General features: G+C 25.2%; 2 protein-coding genes across 4 annotated transcripts; one reads left to right on the top strand and one right to left on the bottom strand.

Moving 5' to 3' along the window:
• The first annotated feature begins 744 nt into the window (after positions 1-744).
• LOC112680875 (GATA zinc finger domain-containing protein 14-like) lies at positions 745-5,519 on the top strand. 3 transcript variants are annotated; one of them, XR_003148352.1, is made up of 7 exons: positions 745-832; positions 1,002-1,072; positions 1,137-1,318; positions 1,461-4,177; positions 4,235-4,342; positions 4,778-4,921; positions 5,417-5,519. XR_003148352.1 is itself a non-coding variant. In XM_025551099.1 (6 exons), exons 2-5 carry the CDS (start codon positions 1,050-1,052, stop codon positions 4,325-4,327), a joined length of 3,015 nt encoding a protein of 1,004 aa, XP_025406884.1. In that variant the 5' UTR covers positions 745-832; positions 1,002-1,049; the 3' UTR covers positions 4,328-4,342; positions 5,417-5,519. The 3 variants fall into 3 exon arrangements, 1 of the variants encoding a protein (XP_025406884.1); XR_003148353.1 differs by having other exon boundaries at positions 757-832; positions 1,023-1,072; XM_025551099.1 differs by lacking the exon at positions 4,778-4,921.
• A 3,388-nt stretch (positions 5,520-8,907) lies between these two features.
• Positions 8,908-12,479, bottom strand: LOC112680868 (WW domain-binding protein 11). The gene is made up of 9 exons (XM_025551091.1): positions 12,298-12,479; positions 12,096-12,221; positions 10,907-11,004; positions 10,395-10,627; positions 10,179-10,318; positions 10,014-10,108; positions 9,846-9,951; positions 9,416-9,773; positions 8,908-9,185 (listed from the first exon to the last, which is right to left on the bottom strand). The coding sequence occupies exons 1-9, from the start codon at positions 12,359-12,361 to the stop codon at positions 8,975-8,977; spliced, it is 1,431 nt and encodes a 476-aa protein (XP_025406876.1). The 5' UTR covers positions 12,362-12,479; the 3' UTR covers positions 8,908-8,974.
• Positions 12,480-13,076: the final 597 nt, after the last annotated feature.

Raw genomic sequence — 13,076 nt, 5'->3', positions numbered from 1 at the left:
CAGAATTGTACACACTTTAATCGTTATCAAATAAAAACCGAAGTCTTCGCAGTTGTTCGATTGCAAACCTTGTTATTAACCGTTCGATTAATTTTTTCTAGGGGGAGCAAATGCCCCGTATTCCCCCCCCCCTCTGGGCACTCATAGACATCGTATAATGCCATATCATATCATCATCAAACAATGTTCACAGTTTTAATAAGTTAATTAATAACAAATTTTATATTTTAATTTATGATTATTGAACTCATTATAATTAAAAAGTTGGTACTTAATTAGTAGAGAGAAATGAAAATTTGAATTCTCTCAAAATATTTTTTTGGCTAGGTCACAGGAAATAGCTGTTATATTTTATAGATCTTTGCAATATTCGTACAAAGTATGATATAAATTGGTAAGCAAGTAAGCTTAATCTAAAGTTCCAACATTTTTCATATTTAATAATTTAAAAAATGTGTGACGTAACGTATATCTACAAAGCTGCGACGTTATCATACTTACAACCTTATTTGTAATTTCTATAGACTTTGTAGAAAAAAAAAACCCAAAAATTATCTTTCGGAATAAATTGTACATTATTATTTGGAACCTACTAAGTATTAAAATTTTCAAATAGAAAAATTTAGAATCACATCAAAACCAAAGATAATTAAAAAACTACACTTTTATATCCTTACATTTTGTACACAATTTAGTGTGATAAAAAACATATGTATAACATGTTGATAACTCGATATAGATAAACACAAATCTTATAGCCCATGCATTATACTTCAGCTTTGATGTATGTTGTTCTATTTGCTTACAATACAATTAACTTTAATATTTTTAAGTAAGTATTTCGTGTAATGATACCTACTTAGGATTAAACTGTAATAATTGATAACAATTGACAGTTAATATTGTTATATCTTTGAATATTTTGATGTTTCAAATTATTGAACTATAAAATTTACTATTTTCAGTTTTAAATATTTTTGTTTTATTCTTTTTGTTAACAGAACAGTTCAATTTTGTTTCAGAAATAATTTTGTATCATATTATAGATAATGGGTGGTAAAAAAGAAGCATCGTATGTATTAATTGTACAACTGTTATATAATTGATTATTTATATTAAACATTTTTTGATCTTAGTAAAAATAGAGTATATGAAAAAGAACGCAGAGATCGTTTGAACGTAAGTTTTGAAGAATTGCGTACTGTTCTTCCACCATCAGACTCTAATGCTTCACTTGGTAAAGCTGATGTTATAAATCATGCAGTTGACTTTATCCGTATTCTACAAAATGAAAAATTGAAAATGACAAATATTCATAGTAAGTTCAATTGTAAAAATTGTATTCTTAAAATACTGTTATTACATATAAATAATATATTTTTTTTTATGTTTTTTAATATATAATTATTATAAAATTTTGTTATTTTGAGTTCACATATTAAATATTTTTTTTATCTTAGGAAAAGAATTAATACGTTTACAAAATAAAATATCTCATCTATGTACAAGAATCAAACACTTAATATCTGTTTTGAAGGAATCAAAAATTGGAATACCAAAAGAAAAAATGATTAAAAAGACATGTTTGAAAATTGGATCAAAGTCAAAACGAAAAAAAGAATCCAATGTTCAAAATAACAATGTAAAAAAATTAAAAAAGAAATCAAAATTAGCACCAAAAACAAGGCCTATTTCTTTAACGACCAAACCTGAGAATATAACAGTTTTAACATCAACTAAACCTACATTTATTTTACCTAGTGGTCATTTAATAAAAATTGATACTTCACCAATTATACCTCAACCACAAATAATATTTGATATACCTAAAATACTTTTGTTACCTGATTATAAAAGTTCAGAAGTATTAATTGCCCCCAAAAAAAATGATGCAACTGTTACTACATCGGTTAACAAAAGACCTATACCATCACTAGCAACATATAATAGACTTTTAAAAGAAACTAATTTTTTGAAAGATAAAGTTGAAATAGCAAATGATACAAAACTTAAAAGAAAATCTGAAAATAAAAATGAATCAAATAAAGCACAAATAGTTGAAAAAAGCATCAATGAAAAAGAAATAGAAGAAAATAAAAAACATAATTGCACGGAACCAGTTAAGTTAAATGATAATAAAAATACTACAAGTCACACAATTGAAGCTATCGTTAAGAACATTAATCAAGATAAAAATGAAAAATCTATTGATAGAGAAGAAAATATCACAAGTGAAATAATTTGTGATGATTCTAAAAATGAATTAAAATCAGCTGAAACCGAAAATGTTAGGAATAATGATAAAATAACAATTGATGTTCCAGCATGTTTATCTGTTACTCAGACTACATCAACTGTTGTTAATTCATTAACTATATTAACAGAAGAAAGTCAAAGAAAATCAATGGAAACAGCAAAAAATATTATGTCTTGTTTTGATGATATACGGTTACCTATACCAAATACAGATTTTTCTACTGATCTGTTTAGTTCTCTTCAAGGACCAGTTGGAGGACATCATGCTGATTCTATGTCTCCCACTGAAGCTTTTCTTCTTTCCTTTCCACTTGTTTCAACTTCAAAAAACACTAATATCCTTAATGAAACTGAACAAACTGAATTGCATTCAGCTACACCAACAACAATATTGCAAATAGGAAACTTGGAATCTCCAGCTACAGAATTGTTCCAGAAAAATATAAATGATTGTGAAAAAGATCAAAATAAAGATAAGATGAAAGATCAATTTGGTTATAATGATAAACCATATTATAATGATGGTTACGTAGATATCAGTAAAAAGAATGATCAAATGTATGGTTATAAAGAGATTAAAAAAATTAAGGCTATACCTCCACCACAACCAACTGCGTCTACTTTTTATAAAACCACTTATAATGATATTTCTTCTTATTATAAAACAACACAATCAAATTCTGATCTTTGGAGATATACTAGTTATAATTCGTTTGATAAAAACCTTAATAAAAATATAAAAAAGACCGATAAATCTACTTCTACGGTATCTGCAAATAATGTTCCATATGTACCATATGATTTAAATACAGGTAATGCAACTACATACATTGATTCTGAAAATTACCATGAAGTTTGGCCACATAAGCCAAAACAAAAAAAGAAACAAAATGAAAAAAGTGTTCCAGTTAACTGGATGACAGATAAAAGCTGTCAAAATTCTTTTGCAAAAAAAGATGATTATAGTTACCAAAAGAAAAACAATTTTGATATGTCTTTTGATTTACAGTCGGAACCTAAACAAACATATTCATGGTCGCCATCCAAAAATATACCTTTATTACCTCATTTAGATACTAATATGCCTTCAACATTACCAACTCTTGTGGGAGATTTAGCTTTGAATATTCATACTGGTTCTAATACTCCATTTGATCAAAGAGTATATGAATGTAACAAAAAAAGTGATAATATAATTCCTGTTACAAGTAGTGAACAAAACATGTTCAATTATAAATCTCGTACAGTCAATTCAAATTTTCTTTCAGTTAGTCAATTAGTAGAACAACCAAAATCTAATGACAAACGAAAAGGAAAAAATTGTGCCAAGGATTATTGTTGTGTGTATCAAAATCAGAAAACAGACAAGGATTATTATCAAAATCAAACTAAACAATATTATCCTGAGATAAATACATTTGAACAAGATCAATCTTGGGTACGATCAAAATATTCACATGACTCTAGCAGATCCACTAATCATAGTGCTGAATCATTAATTAGGCATCAACAAAAAAATGGTTCTATTATAAAATCTAGTTCAAAAAATCAAAATATAATAAATAAACAAACTACTTGTTATAGAACAGGTCAAAAATCAAGTTATAATAACAATGAAAATTTTGGAAACTACTATAATCAACATAATAGTAATTATTTATATGATAATAGAAATGAAGTAGATAGACAACCATCTGGGTATCAAATACCAACACATTTTTATAATCCTGTAACAACGACGAAGCATAATATTGCAAATTACATTCCTTTGCCAACCACGTTTAGTATGACAGGTTCCAGTTATAATAAACCAGTTCAACATTTTACTCAAAACACAAACAATTATTATAATAGTAGCAGTAATGTGAACACTTTAACCAACTTTAATCTGAGTACTATATTTCCAGAAATGATTGATAAGGTATATTTAATTTTTATTTATTCAACGGCAATTATTAAAAAAAAAAAAATGTTTCAGGAACCAAATATTACACCATTAGATGTGCCTAGTAAAAACAGTGAATTTGATGTTATGAATAATTATGGAACAAATTTGCATTCATCATATTAAGTATAAATCAATTAAGTAAGTTTCTTAGTTAATTTATTATTATTTAATATATTTTAATAAAATACAATTTTGTGTTGTATGTATTGTAATTTAAAATTTTTATTTATAGTGATAAATTTAGTTATTATAAATTAATATTAAATATTTAAATAACAAAACTAGATAAGTATTATATGAGAAATTGCATGAGAAATGCAGTACATCACCATTTAAGTCTGAAAGAAATCAACATACTTAAATATTCAATATTTTACTATTTCTGCACGATTTTAGGAGCACTACCTAAATTCTCATTGTACTGAATGTTGATTTATGTACGATTTATATAGCGATTGAATTAAAGTATTTATTTACTTTGTTTATAACTTATTACTACTGCTTACGGCTTAATTTTGACTACAGTAAGATTTTAGTTATCCAAACATAATTTAACTGGTGTACATTTTGTAGGTTCCCTTGATATTATCTTATGTAAGTGAATTTAATGCTGGATTGAATTAGTTCAACATTTTCAAAATGTTCAAAATTTCAATTCGTATTAAATTGTTTTATGTTAAGGAGAAAAAACTTTTGAAATTTACATATAAATCAACAGTAAGCATACATTTTTGTTAAATTATATCTTGATTATTATGTAGTTTGTGATTGTTATATAACCTGTTCTAAATATATGTATAACTGATTTAGAAACTTGTATTACAAGTAAAACTAGAAATGTCAATAATTTTGAAAAATGTACTCTGATTTAAATTTGTTGATTGATGGTTATAAGTAATTTTTCTTAATAAATACAATTTATTTTCAAATATCATTAAAAGGTCAAGTCTTAAAGCAATATATTTTCTTAAAACCTGCTAATATTATTGTCATTATAAAATTTGGGAAATTACTTTTTAAGTAATAATATGTAGATTTTTATGTAAATGTAGAATAATACTTTTTTTTACAAATCACATTTAATTTATTTATATTACTGAAAAAGTTACATAATTTTTAAATTATAATTTAAATTAATCATGTGCAAACAATTTCTTTTGTAGTATGTAAGTGTATATTTTGTCATTATTTTTTAATTAATTTTTTTTTCAGTACATCCAATTTCAATGAATACTGTGTCATAAAAAATATGCATAGTATAATAACTAATAATTAAGCGATGGTTTAATTATAAATTCCAGTATTATTTATGAATAATGACAGTTTTGAACATTTAAAGAAAATTTTACTATAATATATATATATATATATATATATATATATATTAATTTGGATAAAAATCAAGGTTTTGTTAAAGTTAGTATTAGTTTATTCTATTAATAAAGTAAACATTTTTTTAATCTATCTAAAATACAAAATAATTAAAATTCAACTAAATATTTTTATTTTTCTGTTAGGTATTAAGATACAATTAATTTATTATCGAGCAACCGATAGTTAGGTCGAGGAGGAGGATGATGCATTCCACACTTCTATATGCTGCAAAGCATTTGATTATGACTGGAAACGTTTTGCCTTGATTATCAGGTTATTCAACCCGGGTGGAGTGATTCCCGAAATGCAGGAGAACCTGTTTAGCTTATCTCCAGTTACCAGATGTGATTACCATCGAGGAAGATGCAGAACATGAAGATAAGCTCAGGCAGGGATAGCTGCAACACAGTGAGCGTAATGGATACAAGTGGTCTAACCAATATGCATCCCATTAACCTCCAGGCTAGGACATTTATTGTGAGGAGCACGACTACAGGGGATTGTCCTGTAGTCACCCCAAATATGTTCTATGTATTTATTTCAATAAATTATGGCAATCCATCACCTGAAACATTGCCTAATGGTTGTTCCAGGTGACAAGTGTATTGCCGATTTAAAAGAAGAAAAAAAAAGATAAAATTAATTGTATTTTATTTAAATATCTCATTACGATTTTTGAATTATGTAAATAGATGCCCTAAATATTCAAATCTTGAAAAACTATAAAACTGGATTATTCATATTAAGTAAATTATATCATGGTAACAATTAAAATTAATTTAAAAGATTTATATTATTCATGGTTATTTCTGAGTACAATTTTTATTTGTTTTACAATCTTCAAAATTTAATAATAATTTTAAAAATGTTACCAATTTCTCATATTATGTTTTGATCACACATTTTAGTACATAAAGAAATTATACTTTGTAGTTCATAAGATATTTCATGTAACTTGATGTTGGTGACACAAGACTGACTCGTGGTTATTTGATAATAAAGGTGTCCCACCAACATGTGAGATAATGCTGATAATCTAACACATTTTCGAGAATACAAATAGTATGAAAAACAAGAGAGGAACTGAACAAAAATCCATCTTATTAAAATTTGTCTAGGCTTAATTCCAGATACAGAAAGTAACACGATAGGATTTTTCAAATTAATCAAAATACTAAACCTAACATAGCCAACAATTTCAATGTACACAATCAACTAAATAATTAATTGAAACTGCGTTATTTATATATATATATTTTTTTTTTACAAATTTTATGCTAATGGCCTACTAGTCGAAGTATAAATTAGTAAGATTTCAAAATCATAAAAAAAAAAAAAAATTAATGTATGTTATATTTCTTGATATTTTTTTAATAATTTAATATTCATTTGTATAGCCTTTGAATGCTGAATTTAAGTTAGTTAAATTTCATCTCTTAGTGTTTTCACATTTTGAAAACATATGTAATGTTTGTGAAATAACAATAAATCTTCAAATTTTTTAATTGTTTGGCAAGAACACATGTCTACTAGCAGGTAAATAATTATCAAAACTATGTATTTCAACTTCTTAATTATTATGTGTTTTTTATTGTTTTTTAAAAATTTAATCATATTTTATAATTAAAATATGGTTTAAAAAATAGTATATTGTTTGTTTTCATTCAAGATTTTCATTAATTATATTCATAAAGTCTTAAGCTAATTTGATATGAATATTTTGTACGAACAATAATTATTAACTATATTTATTTAAGAATTATGGAGATTATGAGCATATTGATAAATCATGCTACATAGATAATACAAGTATAGCAATATTTTTAATAAACTTATAGCTTTAATTTATTTTTTTATTAAATAAAACCAAACTTTTCCCTTTGAAAAATCAGAAATTATTAATTATTAATCCATAACCAATTTATTATTAATAATTTACTTTGTCACATGAATAAGTCTAGTTGAATAATGAGTTATGAAATACTAATATTGGGTTTTGCAGTGATCAAATTAAGGTGGGACACAGTACCCCAACTAATTTTCAGAAATGTTAGCGCCCCCCTACTATTATTATGTTATAATTATAACGCTTAACAAGTTTTAGGGACGCTCATTTTTTTAAAGTAAATAGAGTCCCCCTTCTTTAATTTTGCCAAGTCGATCACTGGGTTTTATGCATTATGTGGGCAGATCTTATAGTTTATTGTCAGAGTTCGTAAGTTGCACATAGTTCTGTATACACTCATTTTATAGTAAACCAAGCTTTAAAATTTTGAGCTTAAAAATTAAAAATTCATATTTTGCATATTTCGTTGATTTTTCACATATTTGTATGTATATTTAATATTTTCTAAAAAAATTAATTATTTTCATTTTTAAACAATTTATTTTAAATAATGTTACATAACACAACGCTAATAATACAGAAAATGTGCATCATATAAAACTCAATATTATTTTTCATGGTTATTTTTTATTGTCTACTATGAATTTAATGAAAATATTGGTGGTTCAATGCAACAACTTAATAGGTATTATACAAAATATATTTATTTCATATTTCACAAATAATAAAAATATATTTGTTTAACTCTTTTTTCAATAAAATCTCAAATGCCAACCATTTACGCGCCATATTTTAATTTTCACAAATAACACAATTTTTTTAATATAAGTTTTTAATATCTACTAATTAACTTTTAATAAATAAATAATATTTTTTTCATGTATATTTTATCATTTTTTCTTACATATTTGCCTGTATATTTTGCTTTTTTTGGCTCCTATAACTTCCAAACCCTAGTTATAGTTGTGTATTATTGTATATGATGCAATGAATACATTATTTTTCATTTCACTTATTTATTAACTAAAATAATTTTGTTATCAATTTAGCATATTTTACTCTTGATTTATTTTTATTTTTTTATTTACGAGTTTTGAAATTTCAGATACTGGCATTCATGTATACATTTTTATTCTAAAATACATATCTTAGAATTATTTCACAATTAGTCTTACAATATAAGACATGAAGTTATGGAGAATATTATTTAAAATCATATGTATATTTAACTTTAACCAGTTGATAAATTGTTCACTCAAATAAAAATCCAAATCAATTGAAATAAATTAAAGAATTGTAAGAAAAACTATAAAATAATATAATATAAATAAGAGTTATTAATTGGTAGACATAATTACAATAGTATACCTACAGTATGCACTTTATAGTTCTTAATTACTTGAATTAGAACCCAAAATAATTATTTAAGCTTGAAACATAATATAATGGGAAAATAATGTAATAAAAAAATTTAATACTTAAACATGAAAAAGTACTAGTTTATATTTATGTAAATCGTTAACTCATTAAAAAAATTATACTAAAATATATTAAAGGAGCCCTTCCATTTCTTGCATAAATTGCATATATGCATCATCTTTAGTTTGTTGTCCGGCTTGTTGATTATTGGCAGCAATATTAGATTTGTATTCTGCTGCTTTATGTTGTTCCCAAGCATTGTCACGCTTATTTGGCTTACCATCATCTCTCTTAACTCGAATAGATGTTGGTAAGAATCGTGTGATATCAGCTGCCAGATTTCTATTACAAATTAATATAATTAACTTAGTACAAAATATAAATCAATAATTATTTACATTTTATAAATATAGAGAATATTGATTATAATAAAATATAGAACTATTACATTTTAATAAATATTTCATTATAAACTGATAAAAAATTTATCAGGAAATGTATTAGCATCCAAAAAAATAGGTTTTAAAAATAATATTCCAACTTATCATATAAAAATTGATTAACATTTTTACCTCATTTTTGGTTTTGCTTCAATTGTTGAACCAGTATGTTGAGGTTCATCGCGATTAATAAGTTGAGGTTCCGCACTCACAATATTTGGTGTAACAGCAGCAGCAGCAGCAGCAGTAACTGCAGCAGTAGCAGTTGCAGTTGCGGTATTCATATTGTTATGCATACCAGAATTATATCTCATCATTCTTGGTGGCATACCAGGAGGAGGTCCTGGAGGTAATCGTACATGCATACGAGGTGGTAAACCAGGTGGAGGTCCAGGAGGTAGCATTGGTGGTCGACCTGGTGGTGGACCTGGAGGCATTCTACCAGCTGGTCCACGATATGGCATAGGAGGAGGAACACCAACTGGCAAACCTTTAAATATAAATTATATTAAAATTATCGATTTAAATACAAAGTTATAAATCAAGTTAAATATTTAAATACTTGGAGGTAAACCAGGGGGCAAATGTCCTGATGGAGCTGGTAAAGGTAAAGGAATTTCATTAGAATCTGGTTTTCCTGAGGAACTTCTTTTTTGAACCTCATCAATCTAAAAATTAATTAAATATTAAAATTAAGAAGTCAATAATTGATTATTTGGTTATTGCTTACTTCTCTCATAAACATTTCTATATCATCAGTTGTTTTATTTTCTTTCCCAGAATCATCTGTTTCAGCAAATCGTAATGTTCGCAAACGTTTTGGAGCTTTTTTTAAAATAATACAACACAAATTAAATATTTTTCTATAAACTTAATTATTATATTTTCAACTAACCAGTTTCACCATCGCTAGAACCATCTTCATCATCATCATCATCATCATCTTTTTCTTCATCTGTTAATGTAGGTGGTACTCCTGGAGGTACTCCAGGTGGTCTTTTTTTTGTACCAGATATAGGTGATAGAGGTGGACTACTAAAAATTATAATATTTTATGAGTAATTTATCGTTGAAAAAAAAATTACAAAAGCGCATAAAATAAATTACTTACGTATATAAAGGAGGCTTTTTCAATATTCCTATTGGTGATTCATTAGAGTTATATCCTGTATCAGAAGCAGGTAGTGGAATATTAGAAGTCATAACAGGTAATGGAATTTCATCAACTGATACTTGTTGAGCTGTTTTTACAGCATCAAAATATGATATTAACTTAAAACGACGTTTTTCATATTCAGATTCAGCTCGTTTAATTTCATGATATTTATCAAGTTCATCTTTTACCTAGAAAAAAATTATATTTTCAGACTAATGTTTAAAATAAATAATAAACAAATTACTAACAAAAATATTCTAAAAAATTAATTGTAAAATGAAAATAAATAATCAAAATTCTTATGTAGAAGGTAATAGGATAGTAAAAAGAAGTTTACAAAAATGATAAAACCAGACGTATAATGGAAGAAAACAGAAGGCTGAATTAGATAAAAAGAGCAATTGTTAGATGGATTAGTCTTAAAGGTTAACATAGTTTACATGTAGTAGTAAGCATAAGGTACTTACATACATTTTCATGACTCTGTCAAAAGTTTCTTTAAGTTTTCTCCTTTTTTCTCTTAATACCTTTTCATTAAGCGGAGATGGCTGTACAACATTGTATTCTACAAACATTTTTTAATAATATTCATACAATTTAGTATTTATTCAAATAATAAAACAAGCAAACTTTGTAAATTCTTAAAATTTATTTAAAATAAAAATCAGCAAAAAATTAATTTTAAGCAAAAAAACTATTAACAATTTTTTTTATTAAAAGTTTATTTGCTAAAAAATTCATAAGGTCATGTTTTTTTAACTATTAGATATTTTTAAAATTCAGCCAAAAAATAATTGTAAGAAACTTAAATTTTGGGTTTAATACAGTAAAATTAAAAGTTATTAAAAACAAATCCAAAAAGAATGTTTATAAAATTAATTTAAAATATTGCTTATGTATAAAACAGGGTAGCTTACTGTGATAACTCAATGTATATATTTCCATAAATAATAATTTAATTGTTTTAGTAAGGCATTTTAGAACTTATTGTCAAATGTATAATTTAATCCCTTAACTATTACATAAATTAATGTTTCTGTCATAAAATGTATAATTTTATTTATATTAATATATTATACTAGTTAGTTTAACCATCCGGTGTGGTCACTCTTTTCTCTAAACTCCTTTAAACTTACTCTAAACTTACATTTCCCATGGTTATAAAACCAATCATAACTACTAACTAAAATACTTTGGAAATTTTCATAACAAATGGTAACAACAAATGGTTATTTTGTAATTTTGTAGATATATTAATTACCAAAATTATATTTTTCAACTAGTTGAGACATGAAAATAAGATGTTTACTATAAGTGTTTAATGTGCCTCCTTCTTTTTAACTTACTAAACTAAAAAACAAATATAATAACCATAGATATATAATCCACTATTCATTCATTATTCAACATGTGAGGGATGTTAAAGTTGTATTAATACAGTTTATAAATCAATGCAACATAACATAGAAGGAACTATAGTTACTCAAAATAAATAACAAATTAATAATAATTATGAATATCCAAATTAGTAATGTAAATATAAAATATTAAATTAATTATTTCTATACATTTTCATAATATATATAAAATTTAAAATTGATTAAAAATTACACTCCATAATTTCTTGAATTTAATGTAAATAATATTATATTATACCCATCTGGTCAATTTTTTCCATTTCAGCCAAAATTTGCAGTGGATCTTTTCCTTTAAGTACAGCAGTTCTGACGATCATACGCTGTTTTTTATTTTTCTTTAACTCTTTTTTTCTAGCTTCCTTCCCTATTCATTTTTACAAAATAAAAAGTTTTAATATTTTTTATAGATGATCATTATGCTGAGTAAAAATAATACTTACGTGCTTGATCAGTGGGATTCATATATTTACCACTCTTAGTGGTGTTTATTGATCGTCTTCCCATGTTGACTACTTTACGTAAACAATTTGTTAATTTACACTCTTATAATTGAAAAATTAATTTACCTAAAATAACATTGATCAAATCACAAATGCATTTTATTATTTTCAGTAACAAATAAAATAAACAACACATTGATAAGCCTTATCACATTACAATTATTTGAAATGTCAGTCAGACTATATTACTCTATATTAAAAAATATTTTTAACACATTATTCATTTTTATTAATTTTTTTATCTTTTTGCATGACCTGTACATTTTACCATGTATTTTTGAATAATGGAGTATTTCTAACAATTATTCTACTATTTAGGTACGAGCACATAGTTGTGCATAGATTTATTATAAAAACTCGATGTTCTTAGATTTTAAATTATACCGTATTTGTTTTATAGTTGAGCATATTTCATGTTCACTTTTAATTACGATTAATAAACTTTTTTATAGCTTAGTACACTTGAGTAGCAAGCTTTAGAAAAGAAGGAACATACTCATCTGCATACCGGCAATTTGTATTGGACGCAGAGGCGTATTTAGACTTACTTCTAGGGGGGGAACTCAAATTTTCACTTAGTATGGTCTTATGTGTAGTTCTTTTTTAACACCTATCTGTGTTTTGAAAGTTTCACTTGTATTTTATCTATTTTTTCACTAAGTATGGACTGGATCTTCAATCAAAATAATATATATTATTTATCGTTATGGAACATATAA

Source organism: Sipha flava, unplaced genomic scaffold (genome assembly GCF_003268045.1).
Source record: "Sipha flava isolate LNK unplaced genomic scaffold, YSA_version1 181_pilon_pilon, whole genome shotgun sequence".
NCBI classification, from domain to species: domain Eukaryota; kingdom Metazoa; phylum Arthropoda; class Insecta; order Hemiptera; family Aphididae; genus Sipha; species Sipha flava.
The sequence above is the reverse complement of the archived record's forward strand: the minus strand, read 5'-3'. Positions and strand labels throughout refer to the sequence as shown.

Bases quoted from the DNA above. Each gene is read 5' to 3' on its own strand.
- LOC112680875 (XM_025551099.1), top strand. From the start codon at position 1,050: ATGGGTGGTAAAAAAGAAGCATC. The intron at 1,319-1,460 runs GTAAGTTCAATT...TTTTTATCTTAG, and splicing joins GAAAATGACAAATATTCATA to GAAAAGAATTAATACGTTTA. The intron at 4,178-4,234 runs GTATATTTAATT...AAAATGTTTCAG, and splicing joins TTCCAGAAATGATTGATAAG to GAACCAAATATTACACCATT.
- LOC112680868 (XM_025551091.1), bottom strand. From the start codon at position 12,361: ATGGGAAGACGATCAATAAACACCACTAAGAGTGGTAAATATATGAAT. The intron at 10,628-10,906 runs GTAAGTACCTTA...ATTTTTTTCTAG, and splicing joins ACAGAGTCATGAAAATGTAT to GTAAAAGATGAACTTGATAA. The intron at 9,774-9,845 runs GTATTTAAATAT...TTATATTTAAAG, and splicing joins GCCCCCTGGTTTACCTCCAA to GTTTGCCAGTTGGTGTTCCT.